Raw genomic sequence first — 27,267 nt, 5'->3', positions numbered from 1 at the left:
AGGAAAACCATTAACAGCAACAATACTTAACATTTATGTAGAGCTTACTTTATGCCAAGCACTGTTCAAAGCCCTTTGTACCATTTTCTCCTGTGGTTTTCATCCCTAAACTCAAAATGTTTAGGCACAGTGCTTCTCTAGTTCTATTAGTTATTGAGGCATTATATACACGTGTGTGCACATGCACACAGACTTGTTTTCACACAAATTGGATCATTCTTTCTCCAGATACAGATGATAGACAAACAGATATATCCAATTCTGGAACTGGCTTTTTTTTTTTACTCCACACATTTTGGAGATATTTCTATGTCTGCACATTTATATCTACTTTTTTGGTAAGATTTAAATAATATTCCATTGTATTAAAATGTAATTTAAGTACCTCTATGTATGTGCAATTAGATTTTTTTTGTTATCACACACAAGTCTGGAATAAACATCATTATAGGTAAATCATTTGCAATTGGTGCAAAAAAAAAACCCTGTGGGATAATTTCCTAAAAGTGAAATTGCTGAATCAAAACCCTAAACCTTTGGAATTGTCAAATCCCCCCCCCATCCCCCAAAGGTTGCTCAAATGACATTCTATCAGCATTTAACAGCATCTTGTCAGCACACGGCATTGGCAAATTCAAAAGTTTGCCAATCTACTAAACTGAACAAATAGCGTCTGCTTATATGAATATCTTTAATGATAAATAGGGCAATGAGACATGATGTTAAATATGCACATTTTGAAGTCAGGCTCCGTGAGCTGATCTCATATCTTCCCCTCTAAATGTATGACAGGGGTTATTACGGGTATATTTTTTCTTCTAAGAGGGGGATAAATGAGAGTACAAATCTTCAGGATTAAAGAAACGTAAGAAATACAGAAAAACCTCCCTGTATGTTAGCTACTAGCGCTACTCATCTCATTTTTTTTTTTTTTTAAGTCATACTCGTTCCAGTACTTCATCTGGGGCGTACTCTTCCCGGTTAAGTTTCGCAGAACTCTCGCTGCTTGTAACTCTAAACGAGAGGAAAATCAGCTCTCCTCTTCGAAATTCTCCCTGTTCTCCCCTCACCCCCACTTCAGAACTATTGGCTCACATATCCAGGTGCGAGAATGAGTTGCAGTTTTTGAGCAATGTACAAAGTGGACGACACTTAGTCGGCGCAACTTGGGTGTCTAGAGACTTCAGAAAACAAGTATTTAACGCTGCATAATCAGCGGCGCCACTACGGGTAAGCACCGAGCGCTGAAGGGATCCGATGACAGAGCTTTTAGAACCAGCAAGAACCCTAGGGCCACCCACTACCCGCCAGCCCCGGCGCGCCTGTCCCACGTCCCCGCCCCATGGCGGAAGTGACGTCATAAGCAGGGTCCGTCTCCCTCCGCCGTCTGCGGGTGGCGCGGCCCAGGCTAGCGGGGCGTACGTCGACGTCGCGGCCAGTAGAGGGATTCTGGGTAACGGCCCCGGCCGGCTGGGACGGCTGGCTTCGCGCTGCAGGTTCCACTCACGCCTGGTCGGTTGGCGGTGGCGGTTGTGGGGCGGGGGGCAGCTGGACATGGAGCAGCCGTGGCCGCCGCCTGGACCTTGGAGCCTCCCTCGGGCCGAGGGTGAGGCTGAGGAAGAGAATGACTTGGATGTGTCCCCGGGTTCTCCCCGCTGCCCGCAGCTGCCGGATGGCGGCACCCAGGTGAGGGGGGACGGGGTTCTGCTGGGGGAATGGGAAGGAGCCGTCGCCGGGCCCCTTGAGTCCCCAGTCTCTGTGAATTTCCGCTGTGTTCTATTATGAGCTCCCTCCTCCCTCTTGGGGACGGGTGCCTGATGCCATCGTACGGCTTTTGTAGCATCTTCTGAGGGCTCGAAGAGGAAATGATCATTTATTCCCACCCCCTACCTCCACGCACACTTTTTTTTTTTTTTCACCTTGTCTGCATACCTCCTCACCCTTGGAAGACGGTCCTACCCGTCTCCTGACAACACCCAGGTTTTGGGGCGACTCATGCTCTAACATTGACCCTTTGTCCTCCTTGTGCATGCTTTCCTCCGAGCACTTTATTCTGTTGAAGGTTCTAATACTTGTGCACTCTTCGTAGGAACAGTGAATGGCTGTGTTTCAATAATTCACTGAGCTCCTGACAGAGAATTTTCAGATCCAATTTCACTGGCTTCACATCTGAGTAAATTCAGTAAACCTCGCTTTTGATGCTGGCCTAAATCTCCCTTTCGCGTGACCATTCCCCCTTATGATTTTTGATAAGAACATATAGACACACCTTCTCTTTTCCTTCTGACTTTCCCTCAGATTCTTGATGCTGCTTGTGGTTTTCAACCCAGTATACCTTCCTCTGAAACTTATCCAAATGTGATGTATCACTTATTTTTCTGGGTCCTTTTCTTAGGGAGCAGTTACATACTCATATTGTGCCCTCGTTGTTTTTCTCCCAACCTGAGTGTGTTTTGGAAGTGTATTTCAGGATCATAGACCAAAACCTGAAATGTTCAATGAAATGGATTATAGGTGTCTGCGTTTTAGGCTTCTTGAAAAACGGGGTCCCTAAGAGCTTAACTAAATAATATAGTTTTTTTTTTAGACTCTTCTACCAGCTGTTAATGAAGATGAGTGATTTAAATCATTTGGCGATAAGTGTAGGATCATCCATACTATTCCAAACTCCTGGATTAGTTGACTTCACACAGAGAAAAGTGCTGTTTCATAACCACAGACTGTACTTCGGCCAGCCAGTCACTGGGAAATTTTTAGGAGGACAGAATGAGAGTTGATAGGTCAGTAGTCACTCACTAATTATGGATCACTAGTGTCATCTTTATATAAAAAATGCTATATAAGCACATAATGAATGTGTTACAGAGCTGAAGACAAAAGAATGAACACCACCTGCCATTGTCAATTTTGAAGGCATATAGGGGGAATAGAAAGGTTTCATGAATTTCAGTGCATTCTTGTTGACTCACAAAGGAAACATAAGGGGAAATGCTGGATTTAAAATATATCTGTAGATTAACTTTTCACTTGTGCATTTGGAATTATTAGCTTTTTTAACTGAAAGGGATTTTAGAAGTGAATAGACTTTTCTCCTTCGTGAAAAGTGAGTTCCTAGACCATATAGCTTAGTTAGTATCAGAATTAAAGATAAAACCCTTTTCTACTATGGTGTTTTTCCCCCACCAACTGCACTGCCCATCCTATGATATAATAAAAATTTTATTGGGCTGAAATTATCCTTGAATGGTATTAAAATTTGCAAATGGTTACTAATCTTAAATTAGTTCATGTGTTGTTTATAACAAATCTGCTTATTTGTCTTGCTGACTTTAAGACTTGGGAGTTTTGGGATTGAAATATTTTTGGAAAGAATAAAATTTAATTCAATTTATAAGTTCTTTATAATCTTAAAAATAATCTTTAGTTTAATATACCTGATATGGTAAATCTAAACATCTTAATGGCATATGTGAGGTATAGGTCCAAGATCCATTTAAAGAAAAGGCAGGCTTGGAATTTAGAGATCATGTTTAAGAATTTTTTAATGTAAAGTTATATTAGTCAATCTTAATGCTAAAAGTTCCATTTTCAAATTTATGTTCATTGAAATACAATTATGTTTAATATCTCACTAAAACTTAAATTTTGTTCACAGATAAAATGACTTTTTATCGAATCATCTCTGTGTTAGTTTGCTCAAATGTTATCTCTGTCATCTGTGAAGAATTTCAGCATAAATCATTTTATGTTTGACTTGAGAAATGAGTATTTCCTCATTATAATATGAAAATGGAAGGCATTTCTGCCTTCTTGAGTATATCTTTTTTTCTTACAAAATAAATTTTACAGCTTTTTTTTTTAAGTTTAGTTAGTCTACAGTAATTCATGATCCTAAGATAGCAAAAAATAAGGATAAATATTTTACTTGTTTGATTCAACTGCATGGCTCATGTGCTCCAAACTTGCTGAATGAGTAATAAAACATCTGAATAGCAACACTGTCTACATTTGCCTCAATAGAAATCCAGGTTTTCCTGAAAACTCAACTAGGAGGTAGGAGCCTTGCCTGGTACTTCTTTCAGAGTTCTTTGTCACCACTAGTTTATTCTAAGAAGTAGTCATTTATTCATCTAAGATTTACTTAATTGTAGCTCCCAAAGAAACTGATAGTTGAGTAAATAATTAACCACAATATTGTATGAAAACACCACTGTTGAAATATGGGTAACATGGAAGGAGGGTAGGTATAAGAGAAAGGTTGGGGACATGGTGTCAGAATCTGAAATGGAAAGAGAAGGGTGGGTGTTTTGTTGTTTTTTTTTTCCTGGGTGGGGGATTGCTACATTGAAGGGAGCATAGGCAGTGGGAAAATCACAACTGAGCCTAAAGAGGTAATAGAAAGATTATGAAGGATTATTCCATGCACAGAGTTTGTTCTTTATCCCAAGATTTTAAGGAGAGTAAAGTTATCAGATTTGTTTTTTGGAAAGATCAGTTTAATAAGTTGAAGAATAACTTTATATAATTAAGGTGTGAAATTATAAGGCCCTGAATAGTGATGCAGATAAGGGAACAGTTTCTAATAGTTATTCTGGACACATAGTTTGAAATTGTTCTTTATTTTGATGAAGAAATCATAAAGACTGCCTTCAGCTTTTGTTTTATAGAGCTGAGGAATATAAGGAATTAAGCATCTACCACAGTGCCTTAGTGGTTCAGTAAATATTAAAACTAATTTTTATTGCTTCTGAATGAAACAGAGTTTCAAGGTGGACCAGGTGACTTTTTTCTAAGTAACTTTGTTTATTTTATTAGGACTGAGTTACAGAATGTCAGATAATAGTTGATTGGAAATTTTCAAGAAAAACTCAGATCCTAAAAGATTGTGATAATACAGAAGACAAAAATGAAAAATGATTAGTTCTAATCAAATGTTCTTTGTGGTGAAGAATTTACAAAACAAAATTTAAAGGTCTAGTTTCCAACATCTTGAGTGGTAAAATGAACTAAATTTACACCGTCATACTCATTATTCTGCTGTTTCAGGTTTATGAAAACAATTAAGTGTTAGTTGGAACAACAGCAACATACAAAACACTATGCTAGTTGCCAGGCTTTTTGTTGCTGTTGTTGGGGAGGAGCACCGACTAACAAAGCAGCTTAGGAACTAGTTGATGAAACAAGGACGATAATAAAAAACTGTAGCTAATACTTAGAAAGCAGGATGCCTGTGTAGCAGAAACATTGTACGGAAATCCTTGACTAAAAATTGAACTGTATTGTGCAAACATAACCATTGCCTTCTTCATTTCTTACAAATACTGTTTTTCATCTAGATATATAGCCATGGAATTGAACTGGCTTGCCAAAAGCAAAAAGAGTTTGTGAAGAGTTCTGTGGCGTGCAAATGGAATCTCGCTGAAGCTCAGCAGAAACTTGGTAGCTTAGCACTGCATAACTCTGAGTCCTTGGATCAGGAACATGCCAAAGCACAAATAGCAGTATCAGAACTGAGGCAACGGGAAGAAGAATGGCGGCAGAAAGAAGAAGCTCTAGTACAGAGAGAGAGAATGTGTCTGTGGAACATGGATGCCATTAGCAAGGATGTTTTTAATAAGGTATTACCTTTTATTGGACCATACTGAGAGAAGAAATAACAGAAGTGTTTGTACAAAACAGTTGTGCATATTTAGTAACAAAGCAATAGAATCCTGTAAATAGTATTCAGTTTTGACAGTTCATTAAACTCTGCTCTATCCTCAGTAGTGTCTAATGCAGATAGTCTTTAATACAACTGTATGGTGGCAGCATAGCACAGTGGATGTATGTGTGGGCTCTGGAATCAGACTGCCTCATATCTTGGCTTTATTGCATGCTGACTTTGTGAACTTGAGCAAATCACTTCACATCTCTTAAGTCTCAGCTTCCTCAACAATATAGAGTAGGTCTGAGGACTTTAAATAAGATAATGTCTTAAAAAGTATGTAGCGCTTTGGGCTATGTTAGGCTGATGTTAGGCTGATATTATGCTGTTAGCTGCCTATTAGTTTTGTAACACTGATGTATAGTTACTGCATTTGTCTTTAAGTCTTTTACTATTATTTACCAGTATATGTTTATTACACTTCAGGTAGTAATCTGAAAGGTCTGATATCTAGCATAGTACTTAAGCCTTGTTAGTAGTTTATTAAGAGCAGTGGTGTGTTTCTCACTGGATAATAGAAACCTTGTTCTCTGACTTTTGTATCTTAAGAAGAAATGGGCAGTGAAATAGTCATATTCTACTAATACATAAAGTTGTACCTTTTGCTGTTTGTACTATGATTAATTTTCAAGCTTCAGAAATAGACTGCTTGCTCTATTCTAAGTCCACATTTACTTTAGCTTTAACCATCATTATTTTCTAGACCTCTTAGTCTATAACACTACTTGTTTCTGTTCTTTAGCCACTTTTAATTCACCCTCTTGAGCACTCTTAATTTCCTTCCCCTAGACCAACTCTTGTTTTACTACAGCCATAAGTAATATACATAGGTAAATGTACACCACCACTAGATTTATCAGAGTTTTATTCTTCAATCATGAAAAACAATGAATATAATATGCTTATTGTGAAAAAATGCTTAAATATATAAAATAGAATTGAAAGACTTGCTTCACTTCCTGTTCCTTTTCCCAGAGATAATCACTGTTATCAGTCCTCTTTCTAGGCTTTTTTTATGCTTGTACCTATTTGTTTTTCCTCCCCTAAAACAGTAGCATTCTTTATCTGAATGATTTGTTATTATCTGTACATATTCTAAAGTGTGTGTCTTATTTATTTCACTCCAGAGTTATTTAAAATAATTTCTTATGTCAGAGAGAATGGTTGGAGCAGTGTTTCTTTATTTTATAAAGTTAATGTCTCAGCTGGTCACAAAAATTTTTTTCATTATTTCTGCTTTTAATTGTTTGTTTTTTTAAAATTAGGTTCTAACATAGCCTACATTTATACCACAAATTAATTAGGACTATCTTTATGTTCCAGTCATTTGCTCAAAATCGTACATTGATTTTGTCTGGGAGCTTGAGACTTGAGAGGACTGTTCTAGATCTGCGCTGTCCAACTCGATAGCCACTAGCCACATGTGCTATTGAGCGCTTGAAATGTGGCTAGTCCGAATTGAGATGTGCTGTAAGTGTAAAATACACACCAGATTCCAATAATTTAGTACCAAGAAAGTAAAATATTTCATTAATAATCCTTTATATTGCTTATATGTTGAAATGATAATAATATGTTGGATATGTTGGGTTACTATGTTCTTAATTTCATCTCTCTTTTTGTTTTATAATGTGGCTAATAGAAAACTTTAAATTACATTTGTGACTTGGATTATATTTCTATTGGACAGTGCTGGTCTAGATAACAGAACATACAAAGTAAAACATGCTTCTATTTTGAAATATATAAACTTTTGTGTACTTCTGGATTGTAAACTGGCAGAGAGCTAGTTTGTGATTTTCATTTTTGGCAGTGATGACCTCAAATGTGATCACAGAATATTTTGAAAAACTGCCAATTTTTCTGGCTAGATGAAAACTTAATCTTGATCTGTTTTATGACTTATTTAACTGAAAATAAGCACTTCCTTAATAGAAATTTGCACTTGATTTCAGAATCAAATTCTTTGGGCTCTCAAAGAAAAGTTTGGGTTTATGTCTTATCAAAGAATTTATAGTAAATATACTTCATTCTTTCTATGCTTTGAATTTCTGAGTTTATTTTCAGCAAGACCTTCAAAGATTAGGCTAAATAAAGTTCAAATGTTTCATGGAAATGAATAATGAAAAATATGCATTTAAGGATATTTCTGTATCTACCTTTGAAAGGGAAGGGTTAACAGAAAAGATTAATTCATTTGTTTCTCTGTGTAATTTCTAAAGTAATTCTGTGATTTTTCACACCTGTATTACTTTAAACAAAACCAGTCAAAACTCCAGTATAAGAAAACTTAATTTTTTAAATAGTTTGACATATAAATTTAATAAAATCATATCAATACTACTATACCACTTTTTTATTGTGTCTATTGGAAGGATTGCTAGACATTCAGTATCTGAAGATTTCATTAGCATATGAAATCTGATCTTAACTTAAATTTTTTTCTTAGAGTTTTATTAATCAAGATAAAAGAAAAGATACAGAAGATGAAGATAAATCAAAATCATTCATGCAGAAATATGAGCAAAAAATCAGACATTTTGGTAAGTCTAATAGTTGAGTTTCCTTTCTTTGTAATATTTGGTATCATACACATGTGTACAAAAAGTTGGTTTATAAAATGGGGACCAAAAAGAAGGTAAGTGGCGAGTTCTGGTTGTGTATAGTAAGTTCTGGCACAGTTGTATGGTTCTTTTTTTAGATGTTTTTGGTTTTGCTTTTTTTTTGGTCATAGAGTGACAAGAGTAAATCAAGAATGAAAAGAAGCAAAATCTAATCTGTTATACTACTACTCTTTAAGACTCAGTTTTTATTTATTCTGTAGCCTCTTTCTATTTGTTTTTCTTTTTTCCTCTTTGCTGATTATCTAATTATCTTATGGGAGTAAGATTAGCAATCATTTTTTTTCAGGTTTCAGATATATTGCCATACAAGTCCATAACAGATCATTGATCTATTTTACAGAAAAGTCTGGTAATAGAAATATGTCTATAAAAGAACTAAAAAATAGTTTTCTCATTGGCGAAAAAGCAGTGGAATTGGAGTTAATGTGGTGAAAGGTTCCCAAAATTGGTAACATTTGAACTAGATTGTGAGGAACACTTAAAAGAGTTTTCCATGTTGACAAGGGAAGCAAGGCAACAGAAGGTAGAGTTGGGCAACAGCATGTTATGTTCTAAGGATTTTTAAAAGCATTGTAATACTGCTGGGGTGCAAATGCTACTGAGACTTATTGGGAGATAAGGTTCAAGGCATATGTATTTTTTAATCCCAAGTAGTATGTTAATTTAGTAAACTTTGTGTTACATTAATAGGCTTTTTAAATGGAATTTTTAAAATCTTTTTCCAATAGTTTTTCCTCTCCAGAGTATTTGTAATTTCATTCATTTTCAGTTATTTCAAGATAGTGGATACTAACTTTAGATTTTTTCACCTTTTATGCAACTGATTCATAAAATACTCATTTTTCCTCATACTTGTTATTTTAAAATAAGAAAATAAGCTGTCTTCTATTTTATTCAAAAATGGCTGAAGAAAAAAATAAGCAGTTATTTTTCACTTATTCAGTATTGCTTATAATAGGAAAAAAATGGATAAGCTGTCTTCCCTTGGATAGACTTAAAAATCTTTAAACAAACACACTCCTGAGTCATAAGGATAAAAAATGAAAATTTTGTAAATGAGTCTTTGGGATGATAATGTGAGTTGTTACTTCCACCTCGGCCTGTATTCTGCTGCTATAGGGAAAAGAGTCCCATAATACTGGTTGCTCTTTTAAAACCTGATTCTGTCTGATATAGTAGTATTCTTAAGGTGTTGTCACCCAGCTGGCATTTCTGTGTGCTGGTCGCTTTGGAGCCATGGAGAAAATACTGGGTTTAAAACAGTTCCCTCACTTTTGCTGTGAGCTGAATGCCCTGGTCAGAAGTGATTTTGTGTGGGAAAGTATCCCAGCTTCACAAGGTTTTACAACCTACCTGAGTCTATGTATATGAGTCTTCAACAAAACATTTCACTGTTTTATAAAACCTACTTTTTGGTTAGTGATACTCATAAGACTCACAAAACCATTGTGTTCATTTTTGCTGTAAAATGAGTTTCTGGGTTAAGAAATAAGGGGTCTAGCTTAATAAGACCACAGATGTGTACTACTGGTGGAATCTTTCAAGGAAGGAGGTCAATACCAGACCTAAAATGGGCTAGTATGAGTAAGGAACTGCTGAATTGGGACCAAGATAATCAACTTGTTACTTGATTGATAGCTGGTCTTCAATATATGGTACCAAATTGAAGTTTGTGCTGGAGTTTCTGCCAATGATAAATTACATATTCAATGTCTATACTGGAAAATCCTTGATGGGGAAATCTCATTTATTGAATCTCTGCATAAAGCCATGCTGTTGAATCTCTGCATAATCTCAAGTTTCTACCATTACCCCTTGTTTTATAAGTTAAGGATTGTGCAAGCAATGAGAGAGCTGAGGAAAAAAGACTGGCTTTACTTCCACAAATGATAAGTGATTGTTTTGCCATTGTATGTTGAGGACTTCCAGTGTCTCATCCTATAATACTAACCAGAGCCTTACTGTCTTCAAAGCCAACCAGACCTGATAGCCACTCCCAGATTCACATTGTACCTGTTTCTTAGTGGAAATGCACAATGACTTTTCACTTTGGAGGAGATATCCTACTTGCTGCAACCCATTGGATCCCCAGAAATGTTACTAAGGTAGTAGGTTCCCAAATTTTTCGTATTTTATTCCCACTTTCTGACATACGTGTATCTTATCAGGACATCTGAGATAACTGCTATTTCCTGCTCACAAAGTTCCATTAGTGTGAAATCAGTCAACTTGCAGTAATGTGGGATGATGAGATCAGGTCCGTGTGGACTAAAATATGGTCCAGTGAGTTGATAGAGATCTTAGGCAACACAGTGAAAGTTTAGCACTGTCCCTGCTAAGTGGAGCAGACATTTCTGGTGTTATATGCTTATTATAGTAAAGGGGGAAAAGCATGTGCCAGAATAATGACTACATCGATACACTTCTTTGAAGTTAACACATTTAGTATATCACCTGTAATTAAATCATCCATCAAGAGGCATTCCAAAATTGGATTGCTTTCCACACTCTTGGGAAACATGGGCTTGGTATAGGGGAGTAATTTGGAGGGCTTCATATTAGTACTTCTCTGTGATCTCCTGTACTTAATATTCTTCATAGTTCTTTCTAACTTTCCCTTATGGTATTTGTTAACTTTCTTATATTGCTCTAACTTTATAATTAAGTGGAATTTACCATCTAATGATAAATGGTACATATGGATTATTATGAAGCATTGAAATCTCAGTTTTTTCCCTAATTTGTATGTATTAATTTAGCTAATTTGTGTTTTATAAATATAAAATACTAATTTAGGAAAAAGTTTTAAATGTCACAAAAGTTTTATTCAATCATGCATAATTATTTTATTAAATTTTTTATTTTTTACATCATTGTTCATTTTTTTAAAAGATTTATTTATTTATTTATACACACATTGGGTACAGTCAGAAGCATGGAAGGGTGAGAGAATTCACCAGAGCCAGAGCGGGGAGCAGAACAGGCAGACCGATGAAGTACACTGCTGAGGGGAGCAGCGGGTGTGGCAGGAGAGGTCTGCACGCCATGTGGAACCCTCGCCGGTGGCCACAGCCCAGCGCTCAACTGTTGCACCACCGGGGAGGTGGTGGTTCATTTTTAAACAATATTTGTTTCCCCACACCCCCTCTGGTGTAGTCCCAATAGTTTCCTTCACCAATACACCCTACACCCGTGCACCATTACCTCAGTCCCCTGTGTTCCTCTCCCTTCTCCTCCCCTGCAGTATGTCTCTGATTTATAATTGTCCGTTTTTGCTTTGTTGTGTTTTGCACTATTATGTTTTTACACTGATCTCTTAGTTGGTTCCCCTATAGTCCTGTTATAAGTGAAACCATCCGATATTTTTCTTTTTCCTTCTGCCTTATTTCACTGAGCATAATTCCTTCTAGTTCCATCCACATTGCTGCGAATGGCATGAGTTTATCTTTTTTGATTACTGACTAATATTCCATTGTGTATATATACCACATCTTCTTGATCCAGTCATCTATTTTTGGGCATTTAGGTTGTTTCCAGTTTTTACCTATTGTAAATAGTGCTGCAGTAAACATGGACATACAGGTATTCTTTGGAATCAATGTTTTTGTGTCTTTTGGATAGATCCCTAGTAGTGGAATTGCCGGGTCATATCAATCATATGCATCTTTGACATAACTGTCTCTTAAACATCAGAACTACCTTTTTGATGGTCTTACATTATACATCATCTGTTCTGTTCCAGCCAAAGTTAGCCATGATTTAGCATTTTTTGAATCTATATAGGATGTTGTTATTAGATTTTATGAAAAAATGTGAAGATCTGCATAAATGCTAAGATAGAATCTTTTTCGATTGTAGTGAATGAATATGGATTTTCATTTGCCTCAGTATAATCTCTTATTTATTGCTTTTCAAATACTTCAGTATCCTATTTTTGAAAAGCATTTAATATAAATACTTTAGAATATGAAGTGAAATGGATAGAAATTAATATGTGATATAACTCGTTTTGTACTTTAAAAATTGTTTAAAAATAAGCCCAGAAAGAGTCAAAATGCTAACTTTAATTATCTCTTATAGAATTGCAGCTGATTTTTATTTTCTGGATTTTTTGAGTTTTTCTCAGTGAATATATTTTTAATAATCTATAAAAGAAATGTTTTAAAGGGTTTATCCTTAGAACTGAAGGATGCCTTTTAGAAAAGTCATTGATGTGATTCGCCGTATTAGCAGTTGGTTGTAGCATAGCCACAGGACTTTATTATCAGTTTTATGTGGGAGGAATGAAAATGTCAGGAATTTTTGGAATGCTTGATTCGGTTACATGTCGTCTAGAAAGCACCATAATCCATAGGGAGAAAAGAATGGATTTGGTTTCAAATAAGATGAGTTTATGTGCAGGGAGGAATAGTTTTTTGGTGGTAGGTGATTGGGAATGCAGAGGGGGAGGGAGTTTAGGAAATACAGAAAAAAGAGGTTTCATGTCTTTCGTTAAGAAATTTGCAGCCTAGTTGGGAGACTTTTAGCACATAGAGAAACTAAAATCACTATATATATTTAAAGGATTAAATTATTATTTGGAAAAGGAAATAATAAGGATGTGTATATTTGGGAACATTTTAGGAACCAGGTGGAATATTGAAGGCTGATAGATACATAATCAAAATATTTTAATTTTCTGAAGTATGGTTTTCAAGCATTCAGAGAAATTGGTTGCATAGTTTAAATGACTAGATTATTCTTAACCAAATAATTGACTTAATATTTGATGAATGAATAACTTGTTTACTAGTATGTTAGTAATACCTAACATTTAGCAGGTGTTTACTTTCTGTCAGACACTATTCTAAGTGCTTTATTTGCATTAACTCATTTAATCCTCAAGAAATCTTGTGAGTTAGCTGATGTTTTAGCTGTATTTTATAGATGAGTAAATGGAAGCATAAAGGTATAAAGGAACTTGTCCAAGGTTTAGTAAGTGGTAAGAACAATATTGAACCTAGACAGTTTCTCTCTGGTCTCTTTCCTTAGCCATCATGCTAGATTATGCTGCTACTCTTTTCTTTTGTTTTTAAGATTATATTTATTTATTTATACAAGCGCTGGGTATAGTCAGAAGTGCTGGAGGGTGAGAGAATTCACCAGAGCCAGAGTAGGGAACAGAACAGGCAGACTGATGAAATAAACTGCTGAGGGGAGCAGCGGGCGCAGGAGAGGTCTGTGCACCATGCGGGACCCTCGCTGGGTGGTCAGGGATCGAACCGGCACTGCAGAGGCTGCGGGCAACTTCGCAGCCCAGCACTCAACTGTTGCACCACCAGGGGAGGCCTTGCTACTCTTTTATTTAGAAATTCCAGAATAACAATCATTTCAGGTATGTTCTATACCACTAAACTATTGTCTTTAAGTATTTTGTTCAGAAAATTCCACTCAGTAAAAAGTTTGTGTGAACTATTTGTAACCTTATTTCTCAATTTCATAAAAATTCAACGTAGTTTTTAAAATCAAGTAATGACAGCTATTTCTCAGATCAGGAAATGTTTAACCTTAAGTGTTAATTTTGTCTCAGGTATTAGATAGTTTAAAAAGTATAACATTTCGGGGCCTCTCTGGTGGCGCAAGGAGTTAAGCGTCAGCGCTATGAAGCATTCTGCAGCCACTGCAGCATGAGTTCAATCCCCAGCCAGGGAGCTGACCCACAGGCGCAGCAGACCTCTTCTGACTCACCCGCTGTATTTGAGTAGATCTGCCTGTTCCGCTCCCCACTCTGTCTCTGGTGAATCCCCATACACACACTTCTGGCCCGTGCCCCAGTTCTTGCATGCATAAATAAATAAATCTTTAAAAAAATATATAACATTTCATGAAGGTCAGTGAGTTGGTGCAGAGTGTACCTCTGTGGGTGTGGTCGTACTGGGGATGGATTCCTTCTCAGCTTCCTCCGCCACAGGTTTGGACTAACTGGACCCGCAGCTGCAGCCTTTCATCGAGATGGATACACAGAAGCAGCGCTTCCAGCAGCAGGTGCACCAGATAACTGAACTTTGTTGGGAGGAGTGCATGGACAAGCCTGGCCCAAAATTGGACAGTCAGGCTGAGGCCTGTTGGTGAATTGTATTGAGCACTTCAGTGATACCAGCTAATTCATCCTGAATTGACTGGAACAGACCCAAAAATCCAAACCAGTCTTCTCAGACAGCCTTTCTGACTGATCTCAGCATTACTTCTTTGGAAAAGGAAGGTAGTTCAAAAAAAGAAGAGCTGTGGATGGGGCAGCTGAAGAAAAGGATATGGGAGGATTGGCTCCCACCTTTGTTACTCTTGGGACATTCGTTCATCTAAGAATGAACAAGGACCAGTTTTGGGGGGTTGGGGACAGATGTGTATTTGGTTATATTTTTTATTGTTAATCTTTTGAAAAAATTGACAGATAAATGGAAAATTTTTGGATATGTATTATTGTATGTGGGACTCTGCTTTTCTCAAAGTCGCACTACTTTCTGTAATTGTGATAGTGGAACTGCTTTCTATAATTTAATAGTGGGACCACATAGGTAAAAATTTGTCATTTATGTGTATTCATTTCATATTTCTGGGGCGATTGATCAACACCTTTGTTTCTCTCAGAAATGATGGCAGTGAGGAAAAAGTAATTTACTACTTAACTGTAGACCTTCATCTACTAATAGTTTTTGACTGTCTCTGCTGGGGGGAAAAATCTGAAATGTTCGTATAGTACACATCAACTTTCTGTTTATCTCCCTTATTCTGTGAATTATTTCAAATTCTATAGAAAGTATGCTCTTAAAGCAGTACAGACAGCCTGAGAATCTAGAAACCTTTAGTTATAAAGGACTCTAGCCAGTGAACATGATTCTCATTACTAAATTGCCATAGGAAGACGCCAGCTTACAACCTTGTATATCAGGGTCCAAAAAATTCAAAAATGCCTATAGCAGTTGTAAAGATTTACACCAATCAAAAACTGGCAGCAATTTCAGGAAGAAATGTATGCCTGATGTTAATCAGCCTAATGTTAAGCAGTAACTGCTTACTGCATTCTTTTGATCACTGAAATAAAGGCTTCTACAAAATTAAAAAAAAAAACTTCAACATTTAATGACACCTATCTCATTGCCCCTACAAGTGTCAGTAACCCTTTCATATTATCTTTCCTGCAAAAGAAACCAAAATACATAGGATTTTGGTGCCTCAGAGAGAAACAGTGCTGCCATGAAAAAGTAAACAGATGCAGCAATGGTCTCTATAATTGGTAGATAGAATTAAAAATGTTACACTTCTGAAGTGTAACAAAGCTAATGCAGAACTGTTTCATAGGATATATGTCTTTAAATATCAGAAATAAGATTTATCCTTTTTTAAATCTGACCCCCAGAATGTACTCGATTCTTTAGCTATAGTTTGAGAAGTAGTTTTAAGTAACTTCCGTAACGTTTCTGTTCTCAGAATTTAAAATGACTTAATTACTGTATCCAAAGTATTGAGGAAATAACTATAAAATTAGTGTAACTCTTCATGAGACAATGTTAAAATGCTTCCTCCTACCCTCTCTTTTTTAAAAGGAAAAAGTAATTTATTAATGTGGAACTTTAATATATAAAGGAAAGATTTGCTGCCAAAGTATTGAGACAGCCTCATAAGATTTTTATGATGACCCAGACTTCCCTGAATGAGTCTTTTTTTTTTTTTTTTCCCTGAATGAGTCTTAAACTTCTAAAGTTAAAAGCTGAACTCTACTGGTTTCATGATTTTTTGGGTGGTAGTCACTTTTTTGATCAAATTTTTTACTAATTTGGATAAAAATGAAGATAAACTAAGTAGTCTTTGCATTAGTTTGATATTTCAGAGCAAAAATGGCAGCCATTTTCAAATACGCTTAACTGATTTTTAAGGTTTTTGTTTACTAAATTGTATAAACATGAGAAAATGGTTAACATGATTAAAATTGTTAAAGCATATTTACTATTACAACACTGAATTGATTTCTCATGCCGTCGACATTTTACCATATATTAAGACATATATTAAGACATTTTACTATATATTAAGTTTTTAATAAATTAGAGATAATAAACTTTTTATGAATATTGTCTTTGCTTAGTATAGTTTCTCAAGGTTTTGCTTTCTTTTCTAATAGAAAAATTTGTATTCTGTGAATAAATTATACTGAGTTTCTTGAAATCATCTCTACTCATTTTAACCTAGGATGTCCAACCATCTCAATTTACCTAGAGCTTTGAGCATTCCCCAAATGAAGGGGTTTTGGCTTTTAACTAGTCACCCTACTTCAGTCTGACGGATTATCTGAAATAAAAGTTCCCATGACTTTTGGAAGCTATTCCCAATATACTGGGTATTACTTTAAAAGAGAAAGCCTCTTCATTTGCTTTTATCTTAGCATGTTGCTGTGATAATATGAATTCTCTAAAACATTTTAAAATGCCATTTCTTCACTTACAAGAAGAAAGTACTTGACATTCACTGTTTATTTTTTTTACAGGTATGTTGAGTCGATGGGATGATAGTCAGAGATTTCTGTCTGACCACCCCTACCTTGTATGTGAAGAAACTGCTAAATATCTTATTTTATGGTGTTTTCATCTAGAAGCGGAACAGGTATCATGTGAACCTTGAATTTCTAGGAACCTGAGTGAGATTTTGATGTACTCTTTTGTTCTGTTTTTCACATTACTTTAAATGAAAGCAATAAGAAATGTAAATGGAATTTCAATTTTTTTTCTTTTCAGATTTTTTCAGTTTATTGTGGGAATTTTTTTAGTGGTTTCAAGTAGCATTTTTTCCATATGCTTTCCCTTCACCTCCCTTCTTTTGTCCCCATATACTATAAGTCATTTTTTTTTTACCTATTAGGAATCATGTTTTAAAAATCTAAATAGTGACTGTAATTTTAAATACATTTCCAGATGTGTTTCTTATAATTTTAATGTTTCTTTTCAGAAAGGGGCTCTAATGGAACAAATAGCACATCAAGCTGTTGTAATGCAGTTTATTATGGAAATGGCCAAAAACTGTAATGTGGATCCAAGAGGGTGTTTTCGTTTATTTTTCCAGAAAGCCAAAGTAAGTAACATTTTGGTATTGTTAATGGTAATCTTAGGGGCCTCCCTGGTGGCGCAGTGGTTGAGCGCTGGGTTGCGAAGCTGCCCGTGACCTCTGCGGCGCCGGTTCGATCCCCGGCTGCTCCCAGGCCACCGGAGGAGGGTCCCACATGGCGCGCAGACCTCTCCTGCCGCCCGCTGCTCCCCTCAGCAGTATACTTCGGTCCTTCTGCCTGCTCTGCTCCCCGCTGTGGCTCTGGTGAATTCTCTCACCCTCCCGCGCTTCTGACTGTACCCAGTGCATGTATAAAAAAAACAAATGAACAAGTAAATAAATAAAAAAATAAAATAAAAACATGCCTCTAAAAAAAAAAATTAAAAAAAAAAAATGGTAATCTTAGCTGAGATCTCTTTGGTCCATACACATTGAAATAAGCCATGCAGCCAAATTCTAAATTCTATAGCTTTTATAATGGAAAGAAAAATTATGTGTCTGATTTCACGCTAATTTAAACTTAAGGGAGCTATATAAGATGCTATACCATAGTATGTATGTGAAATTGAGACCCTTTCAAGTGAATGAATGTATGTATTCAGGAAAATTGGGGGATTCAGTCCTTCAATATATATTAAGTTTGAATGCAAACGCACAGCTATTTAAGATACTGAGAATACAATGTTGAACAATATAGTCCTCTATTTATAGAACTCATAGTTTAATGAGAAATCAAACTTTTGTAATTAAAAAAATTTTAAATTCTGTGTTATATTAGTATTGGACATGCACTGTGTCATTATTAATCTGCAAAGGAAACATTTATAAATGGATCTTCTGCCAATAAGTCTTTTGTATCATTGGAGGGAGTTCAGAACTTTTTTCTTTCCATATTAAAGGGAGTACTTGCTTAAACTAAGATATTTCCATAATCAGGCTGAATGTTGTTTCATTCAGTTTTCATGTTTTTACAAATAGAAAGTATAGACTCAGAGTCCTGGAAACAGGTAACAGTTTCACCTCATTACGAATATCCCTTGGTTGTTGCTTTGTAATGAAAGAGGATTGCGTGAATGTGAGTGGTTAAATAAGGAATATTTTTAATCTTGTCAAGAATCCAGATAAATCAAGAAAGAAAGAAAAAGGTGTGTAAATGTATGGAAAGGTTGTTTCTTGTGTTTTATTTTGCTGAAGCAGAGGAAATGGAACAAACTAACCATTAATATTTATAGAAAATGGGCAGTTTTTGTAAATTTAACAGGCATCTTGGTGGTATCTACATTTAAACTGTTCACCTCGTCATTACTTCTTCCTCTTCAAACATAATGTATTTTTTATAATTTATTGTGTGGTGTGGAAGTCTGGAAAAAGAGTCTTTGTTTTTTTATGTTTTCTAGGCAGAGGAAGAAGGTTATTTTGAAGCATTCAAAAATGAACTCGAAGCTTTCAAGTCAAGAGTCAGACTTTATTCTCAGTCACCTAGTTTTCACCCGTTGGCAGTTCAGAATCATGTTCCCCATTCAGCTGTTGGATCTATAGGTTTATTAGAATCCTTGCCACAGGTAAGTTATAAAAGTAAATACTTATAAGTGAATAGTTAATATAATTTTGGTCCTTTTTACTATGATATGTAATTATGTGAGGCCCTTTTAAATATTCTTGCCTTAGAAGATTACTCTTGAGTTTTATTTCACACTGTGTTTTGGCACTGAATCCCTCCCATCTTTTAGGTAGAGACACAACAAATTTTGCTCCTTTAAAGACAAAAGAGATGGGGCCTCCCCGGTGGCGCAGCGGTTGAGCGCTGGGTTGCGAAGCTGCCCGCGGCCTCTGCGGCGCCGGTTCGATCCCCGGCTGCTCCCAGGCCACTGGAGGAGGGTCCCACATGGCACGCAGACCTCTCCTGCCGCCCGCTGCTCCCCTCAGCAGTGTACTTCGGTCCTTCTGTCTGCTCTGCTCCCCGCTCTGGCTCTGGTGAATTCTCTCACCTTCCCGCCCTTCTGACTGTACCCAGTGCATGTGTAAACAAAACAAACAAACCAGCAAACAAATAAAAGAAAGCATGCCTCTATTAAAAAAAAAAAAAAAAAAAAAATTAAAAAAAAAAAAAAGACAAAAGAGATGAATTACACTTTAGCATTCTTAATGACAAGTGTTATTATAGGTCATCGTTCATAAACTTCTCGAGATGGCTCCTGAGAAACATCTCTCTTTCTGAATAGAACTATACTCTTAGGAAGTTACTCGGATGATTAGCTCCAGAGCATGCATCTAAGTGGCAATCAAGATGATCTGCTGAATGAGTTTATTTGATAGTATTTTGTTAAATGTTGGTGTTGTCAACTAGATTTTAAAACATTAATGTTGAATACTAAGCTGTTCTTTTGGTAATATGGACCAATTGTTTGAACTTTCTTTGGAGTCTATTAGATCAAGAAAAAACATATCGCTAGCATTAAAGAGTTTATGTCAAACAGAGGACCAGGTTAGACTACTCCACTAGTCTACCTGATACTACTTAGGATTACAATTTTAAGTTTTTATTAGAAAGTTGCTGCCCGTTTTGATTTTAGAAGCATTTTAATAGAACCCAGTAATTTCTCCTTTTCAAACCCCACAATTTTAAAATTAGCCTGTTCAGTCTGTTGCCTACACAGTGAAAAGGGAAGTCATATTCAGAAGACAATATGAGAAACATCAGAATATTTACTTTTAAATCATATTAAGTGGTAGGAATTGACATTTTTAACATCTTTACCTTATGTCTATAATATTGCCATTCTAGTTACACCTGTGATAAGCTAAAGGGACAGTTTAAGGGAAGTAATTGATCATATTCAACACAACCAAAAATATTATTCTAAAAGGCAGAAATAATCAAGACTGATTTATTAAAATAATTAGTATTGATATCCATTAGACATGTAAGCAATATTTCCCTTAATTGTGTCCTACAGATTATCTCTTAATGTTGTGTAAATACTGATCATTTTTTTTTTCTTCAGTTCCTTGAGAAACAGCCCATAGTGAGATATTCTTTCCAATATGTAAACTTCCTAAAATTAAGCTGTCACATAGTAAATACAAAGAAAAAAGAGACATTTGAAGGATGCTATTGACACTACACACAAGAGGGAAAAGGTATTAAAGTAGCATAAGAGGCATGTATTATTAAAAAATTCCTAGTTTGGGGGTCTCCCCGGTGGCGCAGCGGTTGAGCGCTGGGTTGCGAAGCTGCCCGCAGCCTCCGCAGCACCGGTTCAATCCCCGGCTGCTCCCCGGCCACCGGAGGAGGGTCCCACATGGCGCGCAGACCTCTCCTGCCGCCCACTGCTCCCCTCAGCAGTGTACTTCGGTCCTTCTGCCTGCTCTGCTCCCCGCTCTGGCTCTGGTGAATTCTCTCACCCTCCCGCGCTTCTGACTGTACCCAGTGCATGTATAAACAAAACAAACAAATAAATAAAACATGCCTCTAAAAAAAAAAAAATTCCTAGTTTGGGCCTCCCTGGTGGCGCAGCGGTTGAGGGCTGGGTTGTGAAGCTGCCTGCAGCCTCTGCTGCGCCGGTTCCATCCCCGGCCACCTGCGAGGGTCCCACATGGTGCTCAGACCTCTCCTGCCACGCCCACTGCTCCCCTCAGCAGTGTATGTCGTCAGTCTGCCTGTTCTATTCCCTGCTCTGGCTCTGGTGAATTCTCTCACCCTCTCGCGCTTCTGACTGTACCCAGTGCTTGTATAAATAAATAAATCTTAAAAAAAAAAAAATTCCTGGTTTAAGAAAAGTAAATTCTTGTTAACTACGTAATAGATATCAACTAAGATCTGCTGCTAAGACACCCCTGTGCCTGGGAATTATACAACTTTGATACTTATGAACTGCTGGTATTACCAGGCTTTTGTTCAAACTTAATTCATCTAGTCTTGATAGATCGGTTTATTGTGGTAGGAGAAGGTGAAGATCCTTGTCTAGCCACCTGGGATCTGGGAGAGATTTTCTAGTTGAGGGAAACTGAAGGGATTCATTTGTCAATTGAGAGGAGATTTGGGGGAAAGCAGCTTACCGTACTATCTTATTTTTATTAGTTTATGGATTGCAAAACATTTTCACATGTTGATAATCTTCTCAAAACCCCTTTGGTTCATTTTCATTCATTTTATGGATGAAAAACTAAAAATCATGGAGGTTAAATAATTTGACTAACATCAGTATGTAATGGAGCTATTTTACCCTGGATTTCTATCCTACTTCACTGTTCATCAAGCTATACTAGACTATTATTGAATCATACATTAGAAATAGAACAAGACATTAGTCATGTGCTCTGGAAAAGAACTGGTCATAGACAAGAAATGTGTTTAGAATTTAACTAAATTTGAATATGGGGTAATAAGTGAAATTTATAAGTTAGGTTGGTATATTGATTACTTTTTGTTTAAGTCTCTTCATGATATCTTACAATTCCTAGGATAAATAAGTTCTGAAGAATCTCCTTACCCAACTTTAATACTGAGAACTTTCGAGGAAAACTGGAGCTCAGTCTTAGTAAAGTAATTATAAATTTTGTCCTGAAGGTCTTTGGAATTGGGCCTGAATTGTCAGAAAAGTTCTTCAAGTTGTATTTTTGGGGAATGGGGTAACAGAACACAAGCATTATTAATAATGTTTTAAAACTAAATTTGGATTAATGCTTTAGCTTTAACTTTTTTTTAATTAACAGCAATCTTGTGAAGTACCATTATCCCTAATTTTGAAAGAACTAACCCAAGTCCTCTTGGATGGAGATCTAAGTAACAGTTACCCACATTTATCCTATTGGCTAACTTTAAATTTTATTAAATTATGAATTATCTTCTTTTTGAAGACTGCACTATACTTTGTGGTAGAGGCAGGATTAAAGTATCAGAAATAGGGACTTAAGACCCAGGGCTTTAGGAAATCCTTCCCCAAGAATTCAGTTTTGGTAGAGGCAGGATTAAAGTATCAGAAATAGGGACTTAAGACTCAGGGCTTTAGGAAATCCTTCCCCAAGAATTCAGTTTTGTCTGTTTATCTGTTCTGAGTATCTTTAGTTATTAGAAATTACTGCTGCAGTACCACCTAGTTTTATTTCCTTATTTTATTTAATAAAACATCAATGAGGAAAATAGTGGTAGGGGATAGATGTCTTAAACCTCCCCATCCCCTAAGGAAAAGGGTTTTCGAAAGATGCTCTTCATAAAGCCCAATATTTTGTGATTCCTTTATTGTAAAAATCAGAGCTAGGTAGAAATCAAATTATTTACATTCAGTTCTTTATGAAGGAAATGGCACAAATAATGGGCTGAGGTTTGGAAAAGTAAAATGACACTTAAATGTAGTTGCCTATACTGGCATAAACTGGTTATTGTACATGGTTTCTTCTCAATACTTTTTTTTTTTTTCATTTCCAGAATCCAGATTATCTTCAGTATTCTATTAATACAGCTCTCTGCAGTTTAAACTCAGTGGTACATAAAGAAGATGATGAACCCAAAATGATGGACACTGTATAATTTGGTTAAGACTGCTGAAGCCAAGTGCTATTTTGTTACAAGAAAGGAAGAACTTGGCTATTTTCTCGACACTTTTATGGGTGCTGCACTTTATTTTTTGTTTGGTTTTTGATGGGAGGGGAAAAAAAGAGTACTGAAACGTTTTATAAACTTTTTTTTATGTGCTGCTAGGTTTTTTTTGTTGTTTTTTTTTTTTTTCCCTGAAGAAAAGAGTGGTACCATATGTTGTGGGGAAGTGAAACTGGACTCTTTTTTTTTTTTCTTTTTTTTTTTTTGGCTACTAAATTTGCCTTTAATCTTAACTGTTCTCAATTTTGGAATCAAAGTATGAAAATCTGCACAAATGCAATGTTTACAAGAACTGGTTGATTCTAGGAGGCATCTGCTACAGTCTCTTTTTATATGGATATGTACATGTCCTACTCTACGAAAATGATTAAAGATAAAAATGTACTTGTATCCTACTGCTAATTTAGCTGTCACATCTGGTGTTTCATCATATTAAAAGCAATAAATCGGTAGTTGATAATCTACTAAATAAGCTGGGTGTTACAAATTAAAACAAAGTCTTTTCCCTTAAATAATACTACATTCGTATTTTCGACACCATCAGTTAAATCATTGACTCTAATATCAAATTGTATAGATGCCAAGTTTACCCCCTAATATTCTCAAAACTCTATTCCTTAGAAAGTGATTTTACCCTGTTGACGTTAATATTAAGGGTTATAGTGATAGAAAAAGTGATAAGGCTAATATAGATTTAAAAAAAAAAATGAAAACACAAGATCAACTTCAAGCTCACGCTTAATTTCTTTGCTTGACATAGTCTGGGATTTCTCAGGGAGTAAGTTTTAAAAGAATACTAGTGATTTACAAGAATAAACAGGAATAATCTGATTTTTAAAATTATGTTTATTTGTTTTAATATAGCCCAAGGACTTCTTTTAAAAGGTGAAGAATCTGTAGAGCTAATTGCCTCAAACTGCCAGCTACCTATTTCTAAGAATTTCATGATCCTTATTGGTAATGATGACTTTTACTACATTTCTCATTTTTCTCTAGCTCAGTTATCTTATGAATACTCTGAGCTTTTATTACTTCCTATATAATTCACTTCAGATATACCAGGATTTTTGATGACTCTTTATTTGGAATTAGATGACATTGCTAACTGTTATCCTTATTATTTGAGGATTAATCTAACTTACAGGAACACAAACTTTGCTTTGTACTGGGTGTAGTCTGTGACTCAGTCCCATTAACACTAGTAGCAAACATTTGGAAAATGGCTAACTAGGACTGGGAATACCTGTCTCAACTTGAGAAACCATATAATGTTAAGGTACCTATATGGTGATCAGATCTGTGGCCTTGGCCTTATTTGCACCTTTTTAAAACTGAGGTGATAAAGCACTTAGTACCCAAATCTCAATTGACATCTGGAATTACTGAATCAAACTTCTGTAACACCACAGTCCTCCTGATTGCCAGAATAAAGTTTTTTTGTGCTTTTGATATAAATATATACTCTATAATAAAATGTTTGATGAATTTATATGGTAGTATTCATCAGCCTGTAATTTTTTTTAATCCAGTGACCGAATTATAGAAGTGTTTTTTTGGTGGTCGTTTTTTTTTTTCTATTCTGAAGCAATCTCTTGCTTTTCCTTTTCTATGAATTAGAGAATGGACACAGAAGAAAAATCCTCAGTTTCACAGAAATTGAACCATCACAGTTACTTGAACCATTGCTCAACTTTTCCCCAGGACTTACCTGTAAGCACCCAAATTGTTTTTATTTCATTTTGCCTACTTTAGAGGTATTAATGACTAAAGATAGGGAGGAAAGAAATTACCAGCAAACTGAGTGAATAATTCTGAAGGGTTTCTTTTGGTTTTGTGTCTTAAAATAGGAATTATTGAAGAACAGTTTAAAATTTGGCTATATATATGTCTTCACTTAACAAAGGGAAGTGTTCCATATATTGAACGTGAAAGTATGGCTAGATTTATTTTGGGATCCACTGACGCCATAATTTGCACTATATTTTTAGCAGTACTTCAGTATTGAACAGTAAATTGACATTCTTATTTTTCTTTATCTTGCTTCAGCAATAAGAACTCTTACAAGAATTATCTCTTAAATAAGAAGGGTATACTAAGCAAGTGCATAATTCATAGTTCAGATTGGATGATTTAATCTAAATAAACTATGCAAACTGGAGAGTCGAAACAAGTTATCTTTGACATCAAATAGCTATACCTCCATTTAATCCCTGTTAATTCAATGTTACTTATCTATGGTAGTGGAGATTAATACTGATTGTAAATTTTTCTTTAGGATAAATGGTAACATTCTCATCCAGTTATATTATTAGTGTACTCTGAAATTTTGTCTAATCAGTCCGTCATCTTAAAACTTTTTTTAGGAAAATGGGTCTCCTTTCAGCCTTTCTGTTACCTTTCTAAAATGAGTTGACATGCTGCCCAAGGATCATAAATCTAGTTAACTATATTTTCTTATAGGGTGAAGAAACTGCTTGTGGGTTTAGACAAAACAAACGTGAAGTTAACCTTGGTATATTTTCAGAGAAAAATAAAAAAATGTCAATTTACTGTTTTCAAAGTCAGCCTTGTATTTGATGTGAAACAAATGTACTTGTCTGGATTGAGGTCAGGCTTTTTATTTCAACTTTGCCACTATATTATTTATAATGCATCTTTTGCATCCATTTCCCATCTTTATTGGACATGTATGTACTATTTCACAGGTCTTTTGAGAAGCTGATTCATCTAATATTTGCTTGCTTACCGTGTAAGCTAATGCACAGGAGAGGGTACAAAGAATAAAATTTGATAATGAATTGCTTACCATCAATAGTAAAGTCAAAACCATTCTCAAAGCCTTGAAGAATTAGACTTGAAGTTTGATCCTTTCTAAATTTGAAAATGATAAAAATTCCCTTAATCTTTCACTTGGTTTCTCTAAATAGCATGATGACTCATGCTATTTACTCTTCAAACACTTAGAGTCCTTTGGTAAAATATGGCACATTGCCAGATTAATTTATACTATGGTAAAATCCTTCTACAATGTAATTAGATATAATTTAACTTTACTCATATATATACATATATGTTCATTAGTGAGCTAAAAATAAAAAGGCAGAAGGAGGTGTGAATGGTACAAACTATATTGACTGTTACTATTGATAGAGACTAAGTACAGGTAGGCTATGTTTAGCATTTTAACATTTTTACACTCTTAATTTCCAAAATCAAAATCTTGAATTGCAAACATAGAAGAAAGCTGTTTCTGCAGTTTACCAGTATCTGGGAATACTTTCTGTCAATGAGAAGTCACAACTTATTAAACATGTTAGAAAATACAAATTTATTCTTGCTGTTGGTTGTAAATATTACAGTAACTTACTATAACCTGAGGTCTGTAATTGCCATGATTGTTCTTAACATAGGTAAGTTCTGCCACAAATTCTTGAGTGTCCAAGATATTTTATTTTGCTATAATTGATTGTTAAAAGCTGAGGAAGGTAGGCTGTGAGCTAGGGTTTAAAATTTTGAGTCAGTATTTAACCTATTTCAAATGGGATAGAAAATTTCTTGATGGTACTGCCAATTTGCATTTCCCACAGCATACTCTGCTTATGAAAGGTGTTCCAAAATAACTGTAATACTCTAGAAAATAGGGCAGTGGGTTGAGGTGCTGTTCTCATTAGCCTTTCAAATATGGTAGCCTCTCCTAGCCATAACAGTTAGTTCCAGAAATAATCCCATGTGGCATGTAAATCATGGCAGCATTTTTTATATTTTTGTTTTTTTAAGCAGGATGCCTTCAGCAATGACATTCTTAACTCATTAAGCACGAAACACGTTCTATTTTTGTTTGTTTTAATAAAGTATTGTATCTGTAAAACTTGGGTTAAGTGTTTTGGGGGTGGGAAGGTGTAATGGCAGGAAGACCACAGGGCAGGATCTCTATGATCCGAGCAGAACAGGAAAGGAAGGAGTCCTGGAGCCCTCGCTGGCTTTTTCACGCTTTTATTGGCATTTACCAGGTACACAGCAGGTCGGAGTGCTGGGGGGCCAGGAGGTTGGCAGGCCTCTTCGCCCCCCGTGAATCTTCACTCTTTCTGGGCTCTCCAGCATTCTCTCGTGGTTCATTCTCTCTCTTCCGCCAGTACTCTCCTTGTCATGGTTCTGTTCTTCTGGTGTCCCCGTGAAGCTGCCCTTTTTTTTAAGCCCATTCTCAGCCCAGGTGTACCCACCTTCTTATGCCCACACCCTACTCCAGGTATCCGCCATCAGGCACA

General features: G+C 35.8%; 1 protein-coding gene and 1 pseudogene across 2 annotated transcripts; both read left to right on the top strand.

The window, feature by feature from the left end:
- Positions 1 to 1,554: 1,554 nt before the first annotated feature.
- CDC37L1 (cell division cycle 37 like 1, HSP90 cochaperone) lies at positions 1,555 to 23,404 on the top strand (the record flags this gene model as incomplete). Its single annotated transcript, XM_084238284.1, has 7 exons — positions 1,555 to 1,686; positions 5,337 to 5,618; positions 8,154 to 8,247; positions 16,850 to 16,965; positions 17,308 to 17,430; positions 18,801 to 18,965; positions 22,832 to 23,404. The coding sequence occupies 7 exons, from the start codon at positions 1,555 to 1,557 to the stop codon at positions 22,931 to 22,933; spliced, it is 1,014 nt and encodes a 337-aa protein (XP_084094410.1). The 3' UTR covers positions 22,934 to 23,404.
- LOC311173151 (mitochondrial import inner membrane translocase subunit Tim8 A-like) lies at positions 14,248 to 14,540 on the top strand (annotated as a pseudogene). Its single transcript has one exon. The product of its transcript is annotated as a mitochondrial import inner membrane translocase subunit Tim8 A-like (transcript).
- Positions 23,405 to 27,267: the final 3,863 nt, after the last annotated feature.

This window comes from Talpa europaea, assembly GCF_964194135.1.
Source record: "Talpa europaea genome assembly, chromosome: 7".
Taxonomy (NCBI): Eukaryota; Metazoa; Chordata; class Mammalia; order Eulipotyphla; family Talpidae; genus Talpa; species Talpa europaea.
The sequence above is the reverse complement of the archived record's forward strand: the minus strand, read 5'-3'. Positions and strand labels throughout refer to the sequence as shown.